Source organism: Hibiscus syriacus, unplaced genomic scaffold, assembly GCF_006381635.1.
Source record: "Hibiscus syriacus cultivar Baekdansim isolate YM2019G1 unplaced genomic scaffold, ASM638163v2 tig00111402_pilon, whole genome shotgun sequence".
NCBI classification, from domain to species: Eukaryota; Viridiplantae; Streptophyta; class Magnoliopsida; order Malvales; family Malvaceae; genus Hibiscus; species Hibiscus syriacus.
In genome coordinates, this window is record NW_024063082.1 from 1,392,384 (window position 1) to 1,417,783 (window position 25,400).

Genomic DNA, 25,400 nt, shown 5'->3' on the forward strand with positions numbered 1-25,400 from the left:
TTTATTTTTTAATTTTTGACGATTATTTTACGAAAAATATTCCACAAATGAGATTTTGTTGAAAGCGGACGGCATTTGTTTTGTTACAAGAAATTATTATTATTATTATTATTTTAATTTTCTTAGCCAGTTTGATTGGTCTGCTCTGGTCATGGATTCGCGAGATTCATCATCCTCAACGGCTCCGAATCGAGATGGTACCGATGACGGAGACGAAGGAGTCCTCTCCTTCACTGCTGCATTCGCTAAAGATGCCGCTCTTTACTTCCAGTCCAGAAAGTTCTCCGAGTGCGTTGATGTATTGGCTCAGCTTAAGCTGAAGAGAGAAGATGATCCTAAGGCAAGGTATTTCAAAATTTTACGCTCATGGATTCGTTTCATTAACGGATGTGATTGCCTCGATACATTTCTTAGCTCTTTTCTGTTTTATTTATTTTAAGTTGGGATTTGAAGTTTATTCTCTGCTGTTTTGTTGGGTATTTTGTGGCTCACTGCTACTAGATTATTATGTAATTTCGAACGTCGAAATTCCTTGAAACAATTGATTAATAATCCAATTTCGACCTCCATTTTTATATAGTTGAATTACCATTTTATACATTTACCTTCAGATTCCAGAAACTGTGCTTACTACCAGTAGCTTCACTGCAATGGCTTTGACATCTATTATGATTTTGCCCTTGGTTGGCTCAGAAGAGATTCGAGGAGCTTGCTCTTGCATCTGGGGAACAGGCGGAGTCCGGTAGCAATGTTGGAAATAAAGTTACTTCAGGTTCAACAGAAAGCAGTTCAACTACGCATAAATTTTCTGCTTCACATTGTTCCAGTACTATATACATTGATGAATTTGATACCTCTGTGGTTTCTCTAAACATAGTATGCTTCTTTCTGTTTTTTCAAGAGTTCAGAAGCAATAATCTTTTCATTGATGGCTTGGAGTAACATGTTTGTTGTGAATTGATCTATAGGCAGTTATTTGGTTCCACCTTCATGAATATGCTAAGGCATTAACGGTTCTTGAACCTCTGTATCAAAATATTGAACCGATAGATGAGGTATGTTAGCTTTATATTTTTTGTCATTTTCTTTTAATTATTGTTGGTTTGTACTAACATTCCCTTTTCTTTAATATGCAGACAACAGCTCTTCATATCTGCCTCTTGCTGCTGGATGTTGTGCTAGCTAGCTGTGATGCTTCAAAATCTGCAGTAAGTTCTAAATATTTGTATTGCAAGTACTTGAAATTCCTTCCAAAGCGAAACAGTCCTTGCTAATTTTCAGGAAAGTACTTTAGATATCACTGTAGGATGGATATTACTTAACTGTTGTCCTTGTAGTTGGGGTGGGGAAAGGAAAAAATGATAAAAAGCTAGCTTATGTCTTATGTCTGCACAATTCTGTTAAGCATGTTGGTCTTTTACTCGCAATTGTTGTTTGTATCTTTTAACTTTGATTTTAAAACTGTAGGAATTATAGAGATGATTTGTTACAATTCCTATAGAGATATGATTTGTTACCATTTCTATAGAGACATGATTTTGTAAATAGATTTCTACAATCCTTATTTTAAGGGATCATATCCTAGGATTATTATTTTTCTTTTCTTAGAGTTGCATACTTTAGAGAGATATTTTGTATATAAATATGTAATCTGTCATATTGAAAAGAATAAGAAATTACAGAGAATTATTCTGAATTCTACATGATATCAGAGCTTAGGTTACGGTTTCTTTCCAATCTAGATGATGTCCACAACTTCTTCTCCTACTCCAGAGATCACTTCAAATCCAGAAAATTTTTCTTGTTCTGCTGCTCAATCAGAAGGTAATCTGGTCATGAAAGAACCAGAAGGTAAACCTCATGCTACAGTTTTTTTCTCCTCCCAGTCGTCCCTTAATTGGATCCTCAATTCTGGTGCTACGGATCATATGACTAGTAATAAAGATTTGTTTTGCAATTTTTTCCAAACTTTGGTAAAGTTGTCAAAACGGCTGATGGTTCTTTGTGCAAAATAGAATGACATGACACTGTTATTCTCAATGACCAGATTATACTTAAAAATGTCCTCTTCGTACCAAATCTGGCTTGCAATCTCGTTTCCGTTAGTAAATTTTCCACCGACTTGCACTGCTCTGCAATTTTTAATGATATTGATTGTACCTTGCAGGCACTGAACTCGAAGAAGATGATTGGTAAGGCCAGCTTGCAGAATGGTCTCTATATTCTTCATGCCTCTATTAAAACCGAAATCTCGAAATCTTTCACCGCTTTAGAAAAAGTTGATAATGGTATGTTATGTCACTATCGTTTAGGTCATCCTAATTTTCACTATCTTGCAAAAGTTTTTCCTGCTCTATTCATTCATAAAAGGCCAAATTCTTTTTCTTGCAAAGTTTGCTCTCTTGCCAAACATACTAAATCAACTTATTCTCCTTCTACATATAAGCCTTCTCACTCTTTTGCTTTGATCCACAGTGATATTTGGGGTCCTTCTCGGGTGAAGAATGCTGATAATTGTAAGTGGTTTATCACTTTCATTGATGATCACAGTAGGATAACTTGAACTTATTTGCTAAAAGATAAATCTGAAACTGCAGGTGTTTTTACCCAATTCTATAACATGGTTCTCACTCAATTTGGGTCTAAAATTCAGCTCTTCAAATCTGATAATGGTAGTGAATTTTTTGCTAAGTCTTTAGGTGCGTTTTTCAGGGAAAAGGGCATAGTTCAGATTAGTTCTTGTGTTGACACCCCACAACAAAACGATATTGCCGAAAGAAAAAATAGACACCTCCTTGAAGTTACTCGTTCTCTTCTATTTACCACCAATGTTCCAAAATATTTGTGGGGGGAAGCCTTATTAATTGTCACATATTTAATCAATCGAATGCCTAGTAAGGTTTTACAATTTCAAACACCTCAATCTATATTTCTGCAATACTTTCCCCATTTTAAACCTATCTCCTCCATTCTTCCACTTAAAATATTTGGTTGTACTGTTTTTATCCAAAACATTGCTCCTAATAAGTCCAAGTTAGATCTTAAATCATTAAAGTGTGTACTGGTTGGGTATTCTTCACTTATCATCCTCCTTCAAATTTTTTTTACCACTATGGATATAACATTTTATGAGCATGATCTCTATTTCACTCATGCTAAAATTCAGGGGGAGACATGGAAGGATTTTCAGCCACATCAGGTATTTCCTCCTACTCTTCATTCTCAACCTTCATAATTGCTACCAATTTTGTCCTTACCTACAGATTTGTCACCTGTAACTACTTCCATTGATCCACCGGTAGTACCTATCACTACTTCACCCATATCCACTTTAAATACCATTTCTGAAAATACACCTACTCTCATTCAAAATATTCCACAAACAACACCAATCAAACAGCTTCGTTTCTATACAAGGAAAAGAAAACATATTCCTGAGGCTGTTTTGCAATCTGATGCTTACCGAGAATTGGATTTGGGTCCAGCTGTCGAAATAGAAGAAAAAATCAGTAAGTCCACTTCCCCTACTCTAGATGACTTCCCTATTGCTATTAGAAAAGGGGTTAGACAATGCACCAAGCATCCTATTGAAAAATTTGCTGGTTATAATTCATTGATGCCGTCTTTTCAAGCATTTACAACAAACTTGGATAAAGAACAGGTTCCCACAAGCATAGCTGAAGCTCTAAAGGATTAAAAATGGAGAAGGGCTGTTGAAGAGGAAATTTGTGCACTGGAGAAAAATGCTACTTGGACTGTTACGGACCTTCCTCAAGGAAAAAAGGCTTTTGGCTGTAAATGGATCTTTATTGTAAAGTATAACTCAAATGGTAGCATCCAACGATACAAAGCGAGACTAGTGGCCAGAGGCTTTACACAAACATATGGGATAGATTTCACAGAAACTTTTGCACCTGTGGCGAAGTTGAATACTGTTCGAGTACTCCTAAGTTTGGCTGTAAATTGCGATTGGAAATTACACCAACTTGATGTAAAAAATGTTTTTCTTAATGGCAAGCTAGAAGAAGAAGTCTATATGAAGTTGCCACTTGGCTTAAAGTCTGTTGAAGGAAGTAACAAGGTGTGCAAGCTCAACAAGTCTCTATACGGGTTAAAACAATCGCTCAGAGCTTGGTTCGAGAGGTTCACTAAAGTCATCCTAAAAAACGGCTACAAGCAATCCCTCGCCGATCACACTCTTTTCATCAAAGTAAGTTCTACAAATAAGAAAGCTATCCTTATTGTGTACGTGGACGACATAATTCTTACCGGAGATGATGAAGAAGAGATTTGCAATTTGAAGAAGTTGTTAAATAAGGAATTCGAAACCAAGGACTTGGGAAAGCTAATGTATTTCCTAGGAATGGAGGTGGCAAGGTCAAAAGAAGGACTTGTGATCAACCAAAGAAAATATGTACTTGATTTACTCAAAGAAACTGGTTTTCTTGGTTGTAAGCCGATTGATACACCAATGGAGGCAAGCTTGAAATTTAACAAAGAAGATGAGTCCTTGGTAGACAGAGAGAAATTTCAAAGATTAGTTGGGAAACTAATTTATTTATCCTTGACAAGGCCAGATATAGCATTTCCTGTAAATGTGATAAGTCTACACATGACTAATCCTACTGAAGAGCATATGACAGCAGCAAATAGAATTCTCAAGTACTTGAAAAAAACTCCAGGACACGGTTTAGTGTTTAAGAAGACAGAAGACAGAATTGTTAAGAACTTTACAGATTCTAGTTGGGCCAGAGACCTTACTTAAAGGAGATCCACTAGTGGCTACTGCACCTTTGTTTGGGGAAACCTTACAACTTGGAGAAGTAAGAAACAATCTGTCGTTTCAAGAAGTAGTGTTGAAGCTGAATTTAGAGCACTAGCATTGGTAATATGCGAAGGAATTTGGCTACTTAAACTACTGAAAGAACTTGTCACTAATCAAGAGGATCACTTTGAAGTTTTGTGTGATAATCAATCTGCTATTCAAATTGCCAAGAACCCAGTTCAACATGATCGGACAAAGCATGTTGAGATTGATAGGCACTTTATTGCTGATCAAGTTAACAAAAAGACAGCCACACTTTCATACTCCTTCAGAAGAACAAGTTGCAGACATTCTTACTAAGGCTTTGCCAAAGCCTGTTTTCAATAAATTCCTATTCAAACTGGGATTATACAATGTATATTCTCCAGCTTGAGGGGGAGTGTAGGAATTATAGAGATGATTTGTTACCATTCCTATAGAGATATGATTTGTTACCATTCCTATAGAGATATGATTTTGTAAATAGATTTCTACAATCCCTTATTTTAAGGAATCATATCCTAGGATTATTATTTTTCCTTTCTTAAAGTTTCCTACTTTAGAGAGATATTTTGTATATAAATATGTAATCTGTCTTATTGAAAAGAATAAGAAATTACAGAGAATTACTCTGAATTCTACAAAAACAATTTTAATTGTTTCCAGGATGTGTTAGACTACTTGGGAAAAGCATTTTGTGTTGGTAATGTGAACCAAGGGGACAATGGTAACATTGTAATACAACAGTCCACAAATCTAATTGGAAAATTATCCTCAGTTCCAAGCAGTTCATTGGTCTCAGATGCTTCTACTTCAGATTTAGCTGCTAATGTAAATGCTTATGAGAATCCACTATCTAGAAGTCTATCTGAGTACCCACTGGATGAATTGTTTTCCTCACTGGATATTGGTGGACAGAACTTATCAAGGTCTGCTGGTCTTACTTCTGCAAATGATCTTTGCAGGACCATAGTGGATAGATCTACCTTTGGTGTTGATCCGAAGCTCAAGTTGCAACTTTACAAGGTTCGATTTCTGCTTCTAACTAGAAATGTAAAGCTTGCAAAGCGTGAAGTCAAGTATGCCATGAATATTGCTCGAGGGAGAGATTCATCTATGGCTCTCCTCTTGAAGGCCCAGCTTGAGTATGCTTGTGGAAACCATAGAAAAGCCATCAAGTTGTTGATGGCATCAAGTAACCGGACAGATGTAACAATGTCAAGCATATTTTACAATAATCTTGGCTGCATTCACTATCAACTTGGGAAGTATAATACCTCTGCGGTGTTCTTTTCCAAGGCGCTTAGTAATTGTTCATCTCTTCTTAAGGAGAAACCTCTAAACCTATTAACATTCTCACAGGATAAATCTCTCCTGATAACATATAATTGTGGGTTTCCAGAAGGCAAGTTTGATTTTCTACAAAATACCTCTCTTGTGGCTTCGTTTTGCTGAATGCTGTCTAATGGCTGTAGAAAAAAGACTTGTAAAAGGAAGTCAGACTCCATCAAACAGATCAGAAATTAGGGTCAATGTTATTGGAAAGGGAAGGTGGAGGAAGCTTCTAATTGAGGACGGAATATCCAGAAACGAACTTGCAGATTCTGTTGGAAAGACGATTGGGTTTTAGGTGTAGATGAACAGCCTTTGCTTTCATTACCCTTTTAGGTAGTGTCTCTATAATGCATTGATCTTGTTGAACTGTTCTGATTCGAGTAATTTAGATTCTGTTTTACCCTCCAATTCATCCTTGGAGGAGAATGAATCTAATGGTGGGGCATCTTCCAAGAACTCAAACCATAAGAACTTACCCAGCATAGACTCCAAGGCTTTAACTCTGTCACTAGGGCTGGTTAACTCAAACGTGGATTTGAAAGAGTCAAAGGGGGGAGCCGAGATGATTAAGAATTCCATCTCCTATTATGAAGATATTTGCAGAAGAGAAAATCAGATGATTAAGCAAGCTCTTCTAGCTAACCTGGCATATGTAGAGTTAGAGCGCGATCTCTCTTAGAACTACCGGGTTATTTGAGAATCTACATCTTTCTAGGTCATGTCTATGCAGCAGAGGCCCTCTGCTTGCTTAACAAGCCTAAGGAAGCTGCAGAGCATTTGTCCATTTATTTGTCCGGGGGAAATTATGTTGAATCGCCATTCGGTCAAGAGGACTGTGAGCAATGGCGAATGGAGAAACCTGTTGACTGTGAAGAACCAAACGCAGGAGCAGCAGCTGCCAGGAATCCTTCCCCTGAAAGCTCACAGGAATTCATGTTCTTAAGCCAGAAGAGGCACGTGGAATGCTTTACTCAAATCTTGCCGCCTTGCATGCAATACAAGGTGAAGTTGATCGTGCACACCAGTTTGACACACAAGTATTGTCCCTGGTACCCAACTGTAGTGAAGCCGCCATGACTGCAATTTACATCGATCTTGTGCTTGGTAAGTCACAAGAAGCTCCGTCCAAGTTAAAACATTGTACTCATGTCAGGTTCCTTCCCGTCAAATAAATCCTCCTAACGTTTTCTGTCAGTGGGTTCCGATTCAAAAGGAAACCCAGCGTGCTCCACCATTCAGTTGCTAATTAGCAGGTAGGTCAGCAATCCTTTTAGAGGATCTGTATCATATAGCATAGTTCAGTTCAGAAAATAATTTTCCTGTTTTTTTTAATTCATTTTCCAATATTTAGGGTTAATTTTTACTTCAGGGTGTTATCAGCTAATCCCCTCTTCACATTGATATTGATATTGAAATGGAACATAGATTTTTGTTCATTTTGTTTTGGCTGTGTCAAATTTTACCAAAAATGTCCGATTCAAAGTGTAGGGACTAAATTCCAATTTCAAACATAGTTGGAAGGACCAAAAAATAAAACCTAAAAGAATATGAGTTCAGTAAGTGTTGATAAAAGTTGTTAATCTGATAGCCTAAGGTTAAGCCTTCTAAGCCATATAAAATGAAGTAACATATATGAAGGATGCCAAAAGGTTTAGCCGTACTATTAAGCTCGAAATGCCTTCTCAGTTTCAATACCCTCTTCTTCATTTCCCGATATTACTTTTCCGGTATCCCTTTCAGAACCCTCTTAATCTCCAGCATCCTCTCCACTGGAATCACAACCGAGAATTTGCTCTAATCAAGTACATCACTAAACGGAAGCACATAACTATTCGAAATGATCACTGGAAAGCATCCAGCATAAAATGACTCCGCCACTTCAAAGCCACTCGGGCACAAGCAGAATTTTCTCTTCCCCATTAGTTCGTTGTAATCTAGGCCTTTAGGAAGGTACTCATGGACTTGGACTTCCTCATCTTTGTCCTTCCAATGGTGAAGCATGCTTTTATGAATGTCTCCGTGGCCACTGCCGGCGAAGAAGGCTATTGGTTCAGTTATCAGGTGGTTGGCTGAACCGGCAATGACCGAACCCATGAGGAGCTAAGTTTAACTCCGGCAATATAACATCTCGATAATTGAGTCAAATTCTTGGTATGAATTTATTAACGGTCAACGCATTAGATATAAACCCTAATAAAATCATAAATGAGAAACAAATAAATTACAAGTTTACAAATATATTTAAGTGAAGAAAGCTTTTCTTCAACTTGCGTCAATTCACTAACAAATGAAACAAAGAATACATAAATTTCAAGTACAATTCTTTGAATATATTGCATGAAGCTACAATGAATGAAGATCACTCAACAGCTATGGCGATCGCGCCAGTCCAGAAATACAAGAGAAGCACCATAATGAGCCAATGCACCCATCACTACCAGGACGTGGAATATTTGGTGGCTATGGCCTGCTAAGTCGAACCATCCAGGCTTGAACCTCTCCGGGATTCGGCTAACGTAGAACAGGGTCCCCGTCAAATAGAACATAGCCATGGCCAGCTCGTAAGCCAGTGTGACATTGCGGCGCGGATTAGACCAGTTGACAATGGCGGCGTGGATGCCGGGGATAATGCCAAAGAGTGCCATGGAAGAAAAGAGTAAAGCTCGGAATCCTCGGAATTTCTTGGTCGACAAAGCCGGCGATAACAGTGTCGCGATGGTGAACAAGCCTAGAACCGTGATCCCACCGAGGTAGATGAAGTGCCACTGCGGATCGCATTGAAAAATGTAATAGATTGGTGGGAAGAATGATGTGATGATCATGGTGGTGATCCCGGCATAGTCGAGCCGCAACAAAGACAAGTTGAGATGGTGCGAGTGGCAAGAAAAAAGGTGGCAAACGGTGCTCGATAGGAGGCAGAACATGGAGCCTGCTAAGAATACGTAGAACGGCCACCGCGTTACGCGCGCAACGTCCGATTCCAGCTTCAAATCGATGAGATTCGCTGGTATTGCTCTCTGCAATGATCAAAATCAGACTCTCCATGGCATAACCAAAAACTATAAAACTTGCAGTGTGACAAATATAATCAATGAATAAATGGAACTCACCATAAAGTGGTCTTGAGGATCATGAGAAACATTCAGGTCGCCACTCATGGGAAAATACCTGCGATATCAATTTAATAACATAAATTCTTGGCACATTGAAATTCACATACATACATACATCCAAAATATTAACAAATTAAACACATGAAATAATGATTAATTATTATCACAGAGTATTATTGAGGGATCTCTCAATTATACAATTTATTGAAATTCCAACAATCATACATTGTATTCTTGTGATAAAACTATCGTAGAATGGATCTTAAGGAGCATCTTAAAAGGGAATTGGCGTATTGAAGATTCCAAACAACTTTAAAAGATACCTCTAAATATTACTAAAAAAGTAAAATTAAATTGGCTAAAATTAAGGATTAAAACCTTAAACGAACCTGGTAAAGAAGGCAATGAGATCCGCCACCTGAGGGACTTGAATCAAGTGCGTCATTGTTAATCCCAAAAATAAAACAAACCCAAGTAAATGTCTGCAGAGTTCATCAAAAAGACCAAAATCAAATTATATAAAACTCAAAATCACGAAGAAAAAAAGAATGGAACTCAGGGCTTCAACTCACGTCCAAACGTTAAGTGTTTCGTTATGCCAACGAAAGATGCTAAAGAGTGCTTCTTTGACAGGCCAATGAGCCCTATAATAACTCAGAATAAACTCATTGTCCTTCATGTACTCCGGCAACTCCTTGTAAGACACCAAAGCACATGGCGGCGGCGGCGACGACGACCGTACTCTTTTCTTCCATTTTTTCGTCTTAACAGGCTCCGAAGCAGGCTTGGAATCAAGGGTCGGATCCATTTTTTCTTTCTTTCTTCCAAACAACAACAGCTAACAGCTAGATGATCTAAAAGACTACAACGATTGTAGTAATTATGAGCAAAAATCCATAGAGGGAGAGGTGTCTATAAAAGAGAGAAAAGTCGAATGATAGAAGAAGAAGAAAGCAAGAGGCTTGGTTGGCAGATACACCAACTGTAACATTTAAGGAGGGGAGAGAAAACAATAATCATCTTCAACACACTCAAACCTCACCTATAACTTCATTCATTTACTTATTAATATTCAATGCTGCATATGTTGTAATTGTTAATATATCATGTAAAATGGTCTAATTTGGATACAATTCTTTTACTTTATTAAAATTGAAAAGTTAGTCCCTTACTCTAAGTTATCATAAACTAGTCCCTATAAATCATGCATATCATAAAATGGTCCGAGCAAATTCAATACATATCTTTAATTAATAACTCAAAATCTAACTTTATTCATGTAATTTTCAAATCTCACATGCACTTCTCAATTCTCAAAATCGTAGCTCAAAATATGTACATCATTGAGTGAATGAAGATAAGATTCATATCTCTTAGCTTGTGCTTGTACAAATATATATCTTCGACACATATAGTATGTTTCTTCTTTTTAGATAAAATTCATACACTTTGAAAACTTTAATCAATTTCCTACTACATAAGCAAAGAATGAATTTTAGAATTAAATTGGTATAAATTATGAACTTATTTCATTGTTAGGGGAAGAATGTATTTTTTTAGATTTGGATGTAAAAGCAAAGCCAAAGCGTGTGGATAGAAAGAATGTGAGTAGTTGGTAGGTAAGCAATAAATATGGTACTGCTTACAAAGCATTAATTCCTTGGCCCTTTGCCTTCAATCCAGTAATTTATATTGTAATTTTCCACACACGTGGATTAGGTTTACAAAATATTTATTATAATTACTCAATTCTAATAATAGATGTGTATGTTTTTAGATTTAATAAATCGATTAATGAATTAAACTATCATATTATTAAAAATATTTTCAGATTCATGATTAATCCTTTTAATGATATGTATGTACGATACTACTTCTTACAGAACAATATTTCATTGATAGATGCTAATTAAGTGAATCATCATATTATTGTGTGCTTTGATTTTTTTTTTTATAAAAAAATAATATTAACGTAAATTAAATTCTTTTTGGTTTACTGACAATGTTTTTAAATTCTTTTAAGTGGTGGAATAGGCAAGGAGTTTATTGATTATTTAACGAATTGCTTTTGTTGAGCTTTCCTGAATTAATTCCAAATATTAACAAAGTCGAAGATTTTCCATTTCGGTATTTCCTAAAATATGAAACTTTGGGGAATATGCGAAAAAGGGTTCCAAAATTAATTATCAAAGCAAAGAAAGGTCGGCTTTATAACTCTTTAGCTTCAAAAATAGAGTCTTTAGCAGACACAATAAATTAATGCATTGAGATTGCTTCCGTTTTACAACTAGATGTTGGTTAAGAAACCATTAACATTTGTCTCTCTCCCTCCACCCAATTCTGTAGAGCTGTCCATCCCAGTATTTATAAATGTTGAAGGGGTAGTGTTAAGACTCCACACGATTATTTAATTAAAAGTTTGACGATAATGAATACTTAGTTGCAAAATGTAGAGAATTTATGGCTCAATTGAAGTAATAAGAGACAAAGTGGGTGAGTTCGAGTCCTTAACCGCTCGCTTAATTCTCTCATTTCTCCAATACAGCAAGTAAGCCCTTGGAGTCGTATGCTCTGCAATCAAGTCTTTATTATCGTCAAGTTCTTAATCAAGTCATTCTGTAACGTGTTAATATTAGGGGATAATCTTACATGATTTTCGGATCATGTCATCCCTTTCAACGTGTTCTTTGAAACCCTCAACATTTATCCTGGTTCCATTTCGACATTAAATAGCATTGCAACGGGGAGCTTGAATTCTCAGGGACTTAACAGGGGAACCTGAAAATAGCATGAACATAAAGATAGATGCTTTCCATGATATTAAAAAAGAAAATTATAAACATATATCACAGGGTAGAAATGTGTGTAAACTTCAATTCTTAATTGATTAGAAATTGAGTTGCTAGTAGTGAGTAGTATAATGAAAGAAAATTTACCGTTAGCATAGCAGTAATTGGTTGAAAGTTGTTCCGCTGAAGTAACAACGTGCCCCTCATTCCCCGCCTTCTTATCAGTAATGGATCCAGTTATTCAATGTGTGAATGGTAATAGATGTCAATTACGAAGGGGCCATCTTCGTTTATTACTAGTTGAGTAGAAGACATCACTACCGCTATTGCAGATGAAAGCGTCAAAATCATTAGCGTTCGAGGGACCATGGTAGTCAGGACAAGACTCACCTTTTTATATTACCATCCGTGTCATTAAATTATACGGTCATCTTATTTTTATTAGGATAAAGTATTTAGACAGTAACTAAATAATAAGATTATTTCACACACAATGCGATCAAATTACCCAATTTTTTAGGATAAGAATATGCATCCGACCCAATATAAATATATAAAAAACATTTTTATTAAGGATCTAATTAAAAATTATAGAGAATGACATTATAGTAATTATCTCTAAATTTATAGAAGAAAATTTAATTATTATCTCGGGTTGAGTCGAGTTAGAGATTTTTTACCCTTAAACTCGATCTTGACTCGATTTAAAAAGGAAATTGTCTTATTATTAAATCAGGTTAGAACAAAACCCGTCAGCTTGGAGTTAAATTGTGATCCCTAAGTGAGAGATACTCCTCCCTCTGTTGTGCTTTAATGCAATGCAGATGAAGATTGGATCATGTTGTGCAAGTGTTGAGGGCATGCTTAGATTTAGTGCGGGGCTTATTAGAGAGGTTTGTCTCGGTCATGTTGCTGCCCGTACCCCCTGTTGGAACAGAGTTGTTTGCGGCTGTTGCGTTTTCCCATGTGTGCCGTGAGGCGGCTGATAATCTGCTTTTTGTCTCGTGTGGCTAGTGCTTTCGGTTAAGTATGGGGAGTGAACTCTGACAGGTATCGGTTGCACTTGCAGTTGAAGAAGAGGATTTTTCTTGCTTTTTTGAGTCCTTTTCTGTTGATCGTTGACATATGTTCTCTTGTGTTGTCTTTTTATATGGGTAAATTCTTATCATTGTCATCCAATTTTTATCATTTTTCTATTTTAGTCACCGAATTATTCTCCAAGTCACTAATATCACATTTTTTTAATTATATTTATAACTTAACAAAATTTGTTACATTAGTATAATAACAATTTTGCTCTCTAAAACTATATCAAATTAATAAAATGTATAAATTTTCTGAATTATAATTATTATTATACCATACTACATCACACTTTTTTTTAATCTTTCTTTAATGTTACTGTTGGTTAAGTTCTAAGATGTATTCATCACCAAAATCGATGTGAAAAGCGTCCCTAGTCCGCCGCCGATATCACTCCAGAGAAGCAGTACGTTTTTGACCCATTCAGCACCCATTTGCATCACCTGCACGCTCCCGAACCCATCATGATCCTCGTAACCATTGTCACCCTCGTAAGAACACCTCTTTGTTGGCTGCTGCAAGAAGAAATCTCATAAAACAGTTTGCCGCACTTTCTCTGCGATCCAGGCAACCTTCTTTGGCTACGCTACCTTCGTCGCCATGGATGCTAGTTTGCAAAGAAGGTTTTATAAGTTGGCAAAACGATAGGATTCGTATCAAAATCAAAACAATAAAGTTACAAAAAGCAAAAAAAATTTAACCGATCGACCACAGTGGGAGTCGAACCCACGACCTTTTGATCCGAAGTCAAACGCGCTAATCCACTGCGCTATGCGGTCCTTGCAAGCAGCACTTCTAACACTTAGTTTATAATTTTTAATCACATTCTTGGTCACAAATTTCACCTTTAGTCCATTGATCTGAATTTGAGACTTGGTAAGATAGCTAAAATTGATGGAATCAAGTTTTTGTTTATTAATCAAGTTAATTTGATCGATTTGATTATTTTAGAGTTTATGATACCGTTTGAGAATAGCAAATTTTATGTTTAAAGATTTTGTTAGATGATAATATTTAGGTTGTGGTGATTGTAAATGATTTACTCCTAATTTGAGTAGAAAGTCATATCATCAATGGTTTTTACGATAGAGTTATTGATGATTAATGAAGATTGGTTAATGGCAATCAAGAAAGTCTAAGGAGAAAAGAGGATTCCTTCTGTTTGATGTAGGGAGTTATATATAAGGACTCTTAGTGTAGGTGTCGTACCAAAAGTCATGATTACTATTATATACTAGCAGGTTGAATAGATATGACCGTTACTAGATTCGACTTTGACAAAACACGTGGATCTTTTATAGATCATATCAAAGGTTGTTGATGACCAAAGAATATGAGTCTACGAAAGATTCAATTAGAGGAGTCATCCAGAGGTTTTGAATGACGAAGGAGTAGGAGGGTAGATGCGGCTTGCAGGGGATCCGAATGAAGTATAACAGATTTAAAAGTATACCTAAAGCAAAAAGCCTCTTAAGAAAATCTATACTGCTCTCCATGCTTGCCAAGCAAATGGGGTTTAAAAGGTGCAGGATGAGCATTTTCAAGCTCTAATGTCTGCTAACTAGCTGTAACATTAGCAATACAATTGCATGGTTAAGATTCTAATCAGTGAAACTGCAGATTAGATCATACACAAACACACTATATTTATGTCCTAGATTAGTACGATAAACATGTCGATATTTCTAAAATCACTTTTAGCTAGAAGTATCAAATTAGTTATGGTGAAGCTGAACACAATGGACACCGCGGATCACCCCTGTCCTCGAAGCTTGTTCTTTCTTCCAAACAATCGGCATGGTATACGTGGCCACAAACTAGTACTGCCACAACAGAAAATTCACCAGAAGCCGGAGAATTTCCGAGAAAATAAGGTTTCCGTCTGACATGCTTTTGACATACGCCACAAACTGCCATCAACTTGTCTGATGATACTACATCCATCACCAATGAACTAGACCTAATTCTTTCTGGTCTGCCAAAGCCAAATGCTTTTTCCCTACCATCTGCATAAATTTGTAAACTGAAGTCACTGGCCAATACCGAAAGGAACAAGCAACACTTAGTTTGAAGCTTAAATAATTCCAATTCTTATATATATATATATATATATATATATATGAGTTCTAAAATTTGCTGAGTTTCTGGATGTAATGATCTTGATGAGATAAAAATGATAATATGCTATGGAACATATTGTAGGGATGAAATAAAGATACATACCACCTGCATAGTGTCCTGAATCAGGTTTGTATTGAGCACACTTGAAGGATAACCTCTCATCAAGTAAAGGACTAATCAGGCCACGAGAAGTTGATGGATTTGAACGGCTACCGGAGTTTCGCCGCGAGTATTGATGACCATAGTAATGGCGTGATCTTTTTAAAAATATCGCACGCCCAAGATTGTAACGATGATGAGCAACAGAAGAGTTGGAATTAAGTAGCTTCACAGAACTATCTCCAACATCAATGCCATCATCCAAATTCGAATAGTGCTATAAAAGAAAGCGACAAAAGGAAGGGGGAAATCAACGAAAAATGCAGACAATTCAGTTGACAAATCAATGGAGGAAAAACGGCATAAAAAAGATGTCTCAGAACTATAAATAAAAAAAACACCAGGGAATGAATGATTTTTCATAAATGAATGAGGAAACGAACAAAACCTCTTTGGATAACAACGCTGTCCCAGAAGACCACGGCATGTGCTCTGCAATATGCAACAAAAGGTACAATGATTATTTTCATTCTAATTGTTTACATTTAAATATATAAGGGAGAATACCTAGCTATATTAGATTATTAAGCCAAAGATGGGTCAAAACTTCTATCGCATGAACATATTTCATGTACTGAGACCACAAAAATCACCAAAATCTCATCTAATCAATGTTGTCATGACTTTTCAGTTTTCTTAAAGTACCAATATGTTACATATTCTCGGACATGGCTATGACCCTTGAAGTACCTTTCAAATGTATGGAAAACTTAGAAAAGATTAAACACACTCGTGTGGGACCCATGCCCTTATCCAACACTCACACCCGAGTTTCAATAACATAGCATCTGACAACATCAAGATGGCAGAACTACGTTAAACCAAAAACAAGGATAAGAATGCGGAAAAGAATGTAGTGGATTGCAAAAGAGTGGTGCAAACAAATGGTACACTTAAAAAGGCAAGTAAAAAGGAAACAGAAAAGAAAGATTGTTGCAGTTTCCTTTCAAACATAAACGGGTGATCAACTAAATATCAAAGGCCTAAAAGTTGACGAAAACCGAACCGAAGCTCACTTGGCAATGATTCGAATTTGATGAACCTTTAAGGAGGATGTCCAATGACAATAGTTTGCTACATTCAACAGCCTAAGCTTCATAATAGCAAGCAGGCCAATATGATCAAACTAAGCTTCCGAATAGCAAGCAGGCCAATATGATCAAACTAAGCTTCCGAATAACAAGCCGGCCAATATGATCTAACTTAGAATGGCAACTAAGCAAAACAAAGCCGTGTGCTTAAAATCATTCAGGGGCAAATGTATCATACACAGAATATTATTGGATATTTTTGCCCTTACTTTCTGATTTTCAAGGTTTAAGAGCTAAAGCATATGATTGTCCAGCCTATTTACTAGCAAAATAAACTTCTTCCCAATTCAAATCTCATAATTCATAAATCCCAGAATTGTACTACACCATATCAAATATTCTGAACAAACAAACAAAAAACATCAATAACAAGCATTCTCATTACATTAACATAAAATAATAGCTTCAATTAGCAATTCAAGAAATTAAAACCAATTAACAAATTAAAAATCGCAACAAACCTGAAAACCCCATTTCCTTTTCTTTAACACAAACCCAAATCATAGCACCGAATTTTTACAAAATTGACCAATGGTTTTCATTTATAAACTCTTTCACAAAAATAAATTTCTTTGTTGAAACAAAATATAAATAAAGATTAAAGAGAAACATACCCGAAGAAGGAGGAAGGTCGAGTTTATTGAGTTGGGAACTTCTCTTTTTCTTTCCCATTGTAATTAATTGAAGCGAAAAACAATATAGTAAATTATCCAAAATTAAAAGACAAAGGAGGGTTTTTTTGGGAGAGTAACATCCAATGACCAAGAAAACATTAACCCCAAATTGCGTTTGTACTAATTTTTTTTATTCTTCTTAGGTAATAGTAGAAGTGGGAAGTGTGAGATGAGTATGGTAATTATTCATCCGACTGGAGAGAATATCACGACAGCAAATGACTGTTATGTAATGGGGTAATGAGAGGTAAGATAGTAGACTGACTCCAACATTAGGTTGAGAACAATTTTCATAGGAGACTTCTAAATTATGAAATATCCTCCGTGAGACTCGATTCTACGACCTCAAGATAAAGAACATTGTGCTTTACCAACTGAGTAATTTCGGTAATTTCATTTTACTCGGAGGTGAAATGAGTCAACTATATTAAATAATCATTGATGTTTTAATAAATATTTTTTCACTAATGATATTTAAAGAAATAATTTAATTATTGATATTATCTATTTATAATAGATCGGTCACTTATCGTTAATAGTCGTTATTGTAATAATAAAATATTAATGTTATGCATTAAATCAATTGACCTGATACGGTTTAATTACTTTGATCAACCTTTCGATTCATCTCTCTTGCTATTTTTCTTTCTTCATCATAAAGTCTGTATTCTTCATTTTAAATAAACACTTTAATTGTAGAAGTTGTTATCGTAGCTATTGTTGTCGCGAATATCGGAAACTGAACAAACGTGGTTGAGATAACATGTCTTGTTTCGGCCTTCGATGCTACTGTTAAAGTTTCCAAAACAAATTGAAAATTTAGTGACCTAACCCATGTCAATTAGAGGTAATGAGGGAGTAATCAAGGAAATTAATTTGGAATTTATATACATTTGAATGGGAAAATAAATGCACAAGGATTTTCGATCAATGTTTCAGAGACAACAGTTAAGGAAAATTTTGATATGATATTTATTATTCAGTTTGGAGATTAATTTAGATCAAGTTCAATTATCATGACCTTTTAATTTTAGTAAAGTTAACAATATATTAATGAAGAGATCAAGATGAAGCGATACTGATAGTGTGATGATCGATATAGAATGTTTTAAGTTTAAAACTTAATTTAGAATGAGCCTATAGTTTATGGACTAATATATAATATTTTAAAGTTTATGAGTTAATTTAAATGTGAGGCTTAATTTGGGGACACAATATGCAATTATATCTAATAATAATGAAATGAAACTTTTGCAAAACAAAATATTAACAATGACTATAATAAATAAATGTAAACTACATAAATTGTTGTTGATATTTGAATAAGTTTTTATTTTCACCACTGATTTTTAAAAGTTACAAATCAATCATTAACGTTATGTTTGTTATAAATTGATCACTCGCCGTTAACCGCTATAGAATACACAACTGGATTGTTTAAAGCTTAATTGGACTGGGTTGACTGTCACATGGATTGTCAAATGTAGAAAGCAATAGCATGGGTTGTTGCTTCATCTTCTTCCTTACTTTACCCTGGGTTGTTGTTTCATCTTCGACTCTTCTTTAGCCCCATTCCCCTTTCTTTCCTTCCTAACAATTCATCTTCTTTCAATATGATTTGGTAAATGCTGGTTCTTCTTTGTTTCTGCTGCAAAAAAAGAATGGAAGAAAGGAAAACGAGGATGGAGAAAATAAGGAAAAGAGATTCTCAACCATTGTTCTCAAGTTTGATTGCTTTTGTGAAGGCTGAGCAGCCAAATTCTTCGCACACACTCAAGATTTTGAAGGTACAATCAACATGTACGTGTAAGATTCCTATTTTTTTTAGTTTTCCTTATTTCTTCGTCTTCATTTCTTCATTCTGTTTTTGTTAACTCCATGAAAGTTATGTCTCGTTGGGTTTTCATTGATAGTGATAATTGTGAATCCTACTATCATGAAAGAGAAGCTCGCAAAGAAAATTATGATTTGTTAACTCCATGGTTGGGTTCAGTATTTAGGTTATGCAAACTGGTCAAAGCGCAAGGGTACAAGGGAGTTGATGTCTCGTTATCGAAGTATGCTTCTCTCATCTTGTTGCATCAATGGTTGGGTCCAGTATTTTGGTAGTCTCTAATAATAAAGTTGGCATCTAGAGGGATGCCGAACTTTTCTTCTAGAACCCATTTATAAATTTTCTTTCCATGCTTTCTATGATGACTATGACGAAAAACACAACCCAAAGAGCTTAGGACCGATGCCTTTATGGTTGCCCGTGGTGATCTTGGAATGGAAATTCCGGTTAAGAGCAATAGAATGGGTTGTTGCTTCATCTTCTTCCTCTCTTTACCATGGGTTCTTGTTTCATCTTCTTCCTCTTTCTCACCTTCTGCATCGGCGAAATTTCGATTGAGAGCAATAACATATGTTGTTGCTTCATCTTCTTCCTCGCTTTAGCATGGGTTGTTGCTTCATCTTCTTCCTCGCTCTCACCTTCTGCATCAACAAAATTCTGAGAATTTAAGAACTCGTCACTCTCGTTAAGAACCGTTAACGGCGAGTGACCAATTTGTAACAAACGATAACGTTAGTGACCAATTTTTTACTTTTGAAACATCAATAGTAAAAACGAAAACTTACTCAAACATTAGTGACCATTTGCATAGTTTACCTAAAAGAAACAAATTAAGTTTATTGTGCCCTAGAAAACGTAATTGATTTAAAAATGATTGGTACAATCCTAACATGAATGTTATTCCTCAAATTTAGCATAATATTTCCACATTTGTACTCAAATTTAGCATAATATTTCCACATTTGTACACTATCGATTGAGTAAAATGAAACTATGATGAAATGCTCTTTTCTGAAAGGAACAGATGAAATGTATTATAGAGGCAATGCATGTAATGTTTTTCCTGTAGAATGTTTACTGAAATGGCATTATAATGGCCATGCTGAACTGGATTTTGGGAATGCATGCTTCTGAGAATTGGGAATACATGCTACTGGCATGTTGATCTTGGAAGTTTTCATTGGATTAAATTCTATAAAACTGAGTTGTTTCCGGGTTGTCTTGATTTCCTGATAAACGGCTACCATAAAGACATGCCGGTTACTGAAGATTCAGTAGATCCCGAAGGAACTGGGATGGTACAAATGTCAATGGAATGGAACTTGCAAAACGTTGCTTGGGCTTAAGTTTTTAGCGCAAATTAACCTATTGGGTCGGATTCCACTTCCGGTCCATTGGGAAACCTCCATAGTTTCAGAATGTCTTCAAGAGTCGATCCACGCTTCTTTCTTCTTCATCGACTGAGCTCTGCGGCGTTCAAATTTTCATATGAAATTGGAACTATCGTCTATCTAAAGGGGAAAAGAAATATGAGGTTGTTGATTAGTTTGGTAGCAGTTTTATTTATCTTCTACTTATGCAGCAATGTCTTCGCCGATCCCATTTTCCCATCTCACATAGGTAACTCCATGTTTCTTTCCTTCTCTATAAGTATACCCTTTTTTAATGTAAATCTCATTTATTTTCTTTTGTATAATTAATCTTAATTTTGTTTTGGTTCTGGGTTTTCTTTAATTTTTATTTTCATGTGTAAAACAATCATGCTTGATAATTTTTCTTCTTTTGCTTTGTTTTAGATGAATCAGTTTTTGTTTCTTGTTAATGAGTAGCAACGTAATGTACATTTTCCCGCCCAAGGTTCCTTGTTTATGCAAAATTAGAGTGTGATTTGTCTGAAATGGAAGGCATAACTGAGTTATTTTTAGTAGTGCTTTGAGTGTTGTAATAGAATGGTTCAAACGTTAGACGTCCTTTGTCCTTCGGTGGCCGGAGATCGATCCTTTTAGTAACAATGTGGGATTTTTTTCTCTATTTTCTCCCAATTAGATATCATGGAACACAGCTAACCTGCATGGTGAACTGTATATAGTTTGCTTATGTTCTTATGCCTGTGTATCCGTGGACCGTGGACTAATTGAAAGGCTATCTGTTCTTAAATACAGAAGCGGAAATTTCATAACCAAGTTAATCCAGAGCCTGAATAGAAACAAATTAGAGTGTATTGGCACTGTCGTAGTATATTCACTTTTTTAATATTTTGAATGTTTGTTCCATTGATTTCAAGTTTGTCTTGCTTGCTGACACTTCTCTGATCAACAGCTGGCTCTTTCGGCCATAGCTCCCGTGAACCAAAATACAAGATTGAGTTTCATACAGAAGACTCGGTCTACCAACCTGTAAGTAAGCTTCGGGTTTTCTAACATATATTTTCTCTTCAGTCCTACTTCCGATCAAATATTGAAGTTCTTTCCTGCGTTGTTGCATCTTATTCAATACTTCAAATCCATGTCCATGTATTTGAATTGCGAGTAGAGGTGCAGCTTAGTTTTGTTTCTATAAAAGATGGTTATTGATTTAATGGTATAAGAATAATGAAATCTTGACTTCTTACTTTTGTTCTAAAAATTCTCTTGAATTTTTAAGATGAAACCCAACCTAAAACTAATTCGCACAATGACCCTCGTTTTATTCATCTGCTCGGGTTACCCTGAATCGATGTGGAATTTACTTGATCACTTCTTCGGTAATCCGACGACTGTGTAGGGATAACATTACCTATCACCTGACATGAACTTTGCATGTAAGGACAATGGCCTATCATGGAAGAGCTAACTAACAGGGTTACACCTTCTTTGATATCATGTTAAACTTTAAATGTATATCCAACCTAAAATGAATTGGCTATAGGTGAAGTTGACCTTGTTATAGGTTTCCCACGACTTAATTGGTGTGGTATTTACTTCAATAATTTCCATTTATTTGTTACTTTATTTGGATGGTTTTTTTCTTTTCATGTGAACCTGTCAAGTTCTATGTCGATTTATCCATTTGTCTGATAATGTAATGCCTGTAATATTTTGCAGGATGATGGCCAGGAGTCTGTTGTTATGCCTAACAAAGATGGAAAGAACTTTTTATGTTTCTTGCCGAAGGTGGAGAAAGCCAAAAAAACAGTTACTCATCAGAACAATAGTAGCTTGATTGTGGAAACTGAGAAACGGGTTAAACTGAAGACGCCAGATGAGCTACTGGAAGTACTGAAAAATCAATGCTTTATCAGAGTGAGCATCTGGTTCCTACAAACGATTTGTTTGGTGTTTCATATGCTATATATTGTTGCCATCACCGTACGGTAGAAAGATTTTTTTTTTAATAATTCCGTGCTGCCTATTTTCATATCTGACTCTAGCTTATGCTGTCAACTCTTTATGCAGCAAGAGGGTTGGTGGTCATATGAATTTTGCTATCAAAAACAGTTGAGGCAACTCCATTTGGAAGAGGATAAGGTAGCCTTTTAATTCAGTTTATTTAAGGTACTTTTATTTAATGGTTTGAGGGTTCTATCTGTGATGTATCATTCTTGTCTGAAATGAACTGCAGGTAAATATACAAGCAAAACCTGTTATGAACACTCAAAACAGATGGTTTTCGTCACTGGATTGTTCGGTTGCATAATCTATTTGATCTAAGTAGTAATAATAGTTATAAAATCGGCAGTTTTTACTAATTATCTTCTGGACATGTTCTTATTACTTTGGAATAACTCGGAACCAAAGATCTAGTTCATACAAAGCATTAAGAATATTTGTTAAATAACCAATGCAGGTGGTTCAGGAGTTTGTCTTGGGTGTTTATGATGAGGAGGCCACTGCTGCCTCCAACCAGAATCTCTCTGACATCTCCACATTAAAAGATCCTCGTTCAAAAGACACATCACAAAGGTGTGACTTCAGTATGGCTTAAAATTTCCAGTTGCATCTAATCTTTGGTGTCTGGAAATATTGAATGATTTCCTCCTTTGACCTGCTGCTCTCCATTCTGTAAGGACTTTTGAAAGATTAAAAACCAATTTTTGACATTCTCATGGCCCTCAAAAACCAAACCTGTCTCATTCTTCATAGTCATGACATGAGTGTATTCAAGAGGTTTCAAATGATGAACATAATCATTTTATTGAATTAAAAGAAGAAAAAGAACTAATAATCATACCAGGTTTCATACAGGTATCATGCTCATCAATATACGAATGGAACCTTATGTGATCTTACTAATCAACCCCGAGAAACTGAGGTATGAAGCAATGAAGTAGAGAACCTTTATATGGTCTTTAGTTTTGCTTTGGAGGGAGAAAAAAACCCCCATTGTTTTAGTTTTTAGATACCTCATTTTTCTAAAGGTTTCTCATTGTTTGTAGGTGAGGTTTGTGTGCTCAGAGCCAAGAACGATGATTAGTTCAATTACAGAGTTAGCCACATGCAAGTATGCACTTACTATTCAATGCCCTATGCTCTGTAAACACCCGTGAGTCTCTCTCTCTCTCTAAGTGCTAAGATTACGCTGTTGATATAGTTTCTTTAAAGCTGATTGTGTTCGTTGGAAAGATCAAAGACCTGCCATTAGAAATGATGTGGTGGGAACTGTATGTAAAACATGAATGAAAACCTCTTTACCCTTCCTTAAATCTCGATATATGACAGCTATGTTATTTGGAATTTGTTGCGAGTACTGGATACGGGTATGTATAAGACATGAGCATGACAAGATTTTTGTAAGTTTAATTTCCATGTATTCGAGGAGTGTCCTTGGAGATCACATCCCCATATTCATAACTGGTACGTTATCTGGACTTGGTTGTGACTTGTGGGCATCCTTGCATACATACTAAATGCAAAAGTGATGGATAGGTTTAATGCAAGGAGAAAATAAAACCTTTTTGGGGGGAACATGTTTTTTGTACGATAAACTAGGGACGATATGGATGGTAAAAAGTTAGATATCCGATCCGTTTTTGGATAATAAATTACGATTGATATCCTTGGTTTTGCAGGTTATTCCAAGAAGAGAGACCGGTATGGCATACCATTAACTGCAATATCCTTCCGAAGGATACCAAGGTTGATGACACTCGTATCACTATGGTAGTGGACTCAGATGATCAGTCTGGTTTTGATTCAAGAGAATGAATGTTGTAAATCCTCATTCACTTTTTTTCTCTCATTTACAGAGATGAGCCTTCTTAAAGTGAAAAGTATTTATCGGTACCAAATTAAAGTATTTGCTATTTGCAACTTTTCTTTATCATGTCAAAGATTTGCGAGTTTTCTTGCACACATGTCCTCATCGGAATTGTCTAGGCAGAATGTTGTCGACCACAAAATAATAGCACTGCTTCCGAAGATGGATCAAGGGGAGCTGACGGGAGCAATCCTCCCCTGAAAATTTCAAATGTTCATATAATTTAAGTTTTGTTTTTGGTATTTTTTATTGATAATATGTTTTTGTCCCTAAAATTTTACGAGTTAACTTCGTTTAATATAAAATCATGCATCCATCCTTATCCTTACGTGCTATATAACAAAACCATGCTAGTTTCCGGTAAATATTAATGTACAACAATCAGTAGTGCCATATTGTAAGCCACGAAATAAGCTGCATGCTTCAGAATCGACGGAGATGATTCCTCTTTTAAACTTTTAAGAGTTAATTACCTTACATGTTCCTAAATTATGACCCTTATTTTAAATTAGTTCTTAAACTTTTGAACATTCCAATTTTATCCCAAACTATAACTCGTTGATACTAAAGTTTTGGACACTCTAAATTCATCCTCAAACTATAACTTTCATTCTAATTTCATCCATAAACTTTTGAATGATTCTTTGGGATGTTATTGGAACATTAAAAAGTGTGAGGACAAACTAAGAATGAGAGTCAATGAATATGAAATGCTCAAGAGTTTTTAAAGGATTAATTTAGAATGATAATCAAAGTTTAAGAATAAATTAGAATGATCAAAAGTTTAGGAACTAATTTAAAATAAGGGTTATAGTTTAGGGATGTGTGGTGCAATTCACTCAAATTTTAATTAACCATCTTATTTTTAAAAATATTCTTATTAAGTTTATTTTTTTATAATCTTAATTAAATATCCTCGATTTCTATCAAAATTTATTAAGCCTCCCAAATTTTTTAAAAATATCCTATCAAACCCTCAAATTTTATTGAAAATTCTTGTTCAATCTCAATTTTTTAAAAAAGAATAATTTAGTCCTTAAATTATTTTTTTCAAGAACCACCACTGAATGTATATTAACCAATCAAATATATAAATTCTAAAAACATACCGCAAAATAGCTGGAAATAAAGTTTCTAAAGAAAACTTCCATAAAAGTTGGAA

At 35.5% G+C, this 25,400-nt stretch overlaps 3 protein-coding genes, 1 non-coding gene and 2 pseudogenes across 6 annotated transcripts; 2 read left to right on the forward strand and 4 right to left on the reverse strand.

Annotated features, from left to right (window-relative positions):
* The first annotated feature begins 18 nt into the window (after positions 1-18).
* LOC120161400 lies at positions 19-7,344 on the forward strand (annotated as a pseudogene).
* LOC120161396 (protein OS-9 homolog) lies at positions 575-24,213 on the forward strand. Its single transcript, XM_039171662.1, has 10 exons — positions 575-579; positions 12,144-12,150; positions 20,529-20,623; positions 21,323-21,399; positions 22,087-22,284; positions 22,438-22,509; positions 22,829-22,944; positions 23,227-23,293; positions 23,418-23,524; positions 24,051-24,213. Exons 3-10 carry the CDS (start codon positions 20,533-20,535, stop codon positions 24,184-24,186), a joined length of 864 nt encoding a protein of 287 aa, XP_039027593.1. The 5' UTR covers positions 575-579; positions 12,144-12,150; positions 20,529-20,532; the 3' UTR covers positions 24,187-24,213.
* LOC120162275 lies at positions 7,716-8,444 on the reverse strand (annotated as a pseudogene).
* Positions 8,348-10,084, reverse strand: LOC120161395 (heptahelical transmembrane protein 1-like). Of its 2 annotated transcripts, XM_039171660.1 has the most exons (5): positions 9,825-10,084; positions 9,642-9,734; positions 9,250-9,307; positions 8,507-9,156; positions 8,348-8,453 (listed from the first exon to the last, which is right to left on the reverse strand). In XM_039171660.1, exons 1-5 carry the CDS (start codon positions 10,058-10,060, stop codon positions 8,450-8,452), a joined length of 1,041 nt encoding a protein of 346 aa, XP_039027591.1. In that variant the 5' UTR covers positions 10,061-10,084; the 3' UTR covers positions 8,348-8,449. The 2 variants fall into 2 exon arrangements, with proteins under 2 accessions (XP_039027591.1, XP_039027592.1); XM_039171661.1 differs by having other exon boundaries at positions 8,422-9,156.
* TRNAR-UCG lies at positions 13,830-13,903 on the reverse strand. Its single transcript has one exon. It is a non-coding gene; the product is annotated as a tRNA-Arg (tRNA).
* On the reverse strand, positions 14,570-17,211 carry LOC120161398. Of its 2 annotated transcripts, none has more exons than XM_039171664.1 (4): positions 17,110-17,211; positions 15,793-15,836; positions 15,348-15,621; positions 14,570-15,130 (listed from the first exon to the last, which is right to left on the reverse strand). In XM_039171664.1, exons 1-4 carry the CDS (start codon positions 17,165-17,167, stop codon positions 14,844-14,846), a joined length of 663 nt encoding a protein of 220 aa, XP_039027595.1. In that variant the 5' UTR covers positions 17,168-17,211; the 3' UTR covers positions 14,570-14,843. The 2 variants fall into 2 exon arrangements, with proteins under 2 accessions (XP_039027595.1, XP_039027596.1); XM_039171665.1 differs by having other exon boundaries at positions 15,351-15,621; positions 17,110-17,209.
* Positions 24,214-25,400: the final 1,187 nt, after the last annotated feature.

Excerpts from the sequence above, each read along its gene's own strand:
- LOC120161395 (XM_039171660.1), bottom strand. The coding sequence starts at position 10,060 with ATGGATCCGACCCTTGATTCCAAGCCTGCTTCGGAGCCTGTTAAGACG. Across the intron at positions 9,735-9,824 it reads GAAACACTTAACGTTTGGAC|ACATTTACTTGGGTTTGTTT; the intron begins GTGAGTTGAAGC and ends TGAACTCTGCAG. Across the intron at positions 9,157-9,249 it reads ATCCTCAAGACCACTTTATG|AGAGCAATACCAGCGAATCT; the intron begins GTGAGTTCCATT and ends TGATCATTGCAG.
- LOC120161398 (XM_039171664.1), bottom strand. The coding sequence starts at position 17,167 with ATGGGAAAGAAAAAGAGAAGTTCCCAACTCAATAAACTCGACCTTCCT. Across the intron at positions 15,837-17,109 it reads CGACCTTCCTCCTTCTTCGG|AGCACATGCCGTGGTCTTCT; the intron begins GTATGTTTCTCT and ends TGCATATTGCAG. Across the intron at positions 15,622-15,792 it reads CAGCGTTGTTATCCAAAGAG|CACTATTCGAATTTGGATGA; the intron begins GTTTTGTTCGTT and ends TTTCTTTTATAG.
- LOC120161396 (XM_039171662.1), top strand. The coding sequence starts at position 20,533 with ATGAGGTTGTTGATTAGTTTGGTAGCAGTTTTATTTATCTTCTACTTA. Across the intron at positions 21,400-22,086 it reads AAGACTCGGTCTACCAACCT|GATGATGGCCAGGAGTCTGT; the intron begins GTAAGTAAGCTT and ends AATATTTTGCAG. Across the intron at positions 22,285-22,437 it reads AAAATCAATGCTTTATCAGA|CAAGAGGGTTGGTGGTCATA; the intron begins GTGAGCATCTGG and ends CTCTTTATGCAG.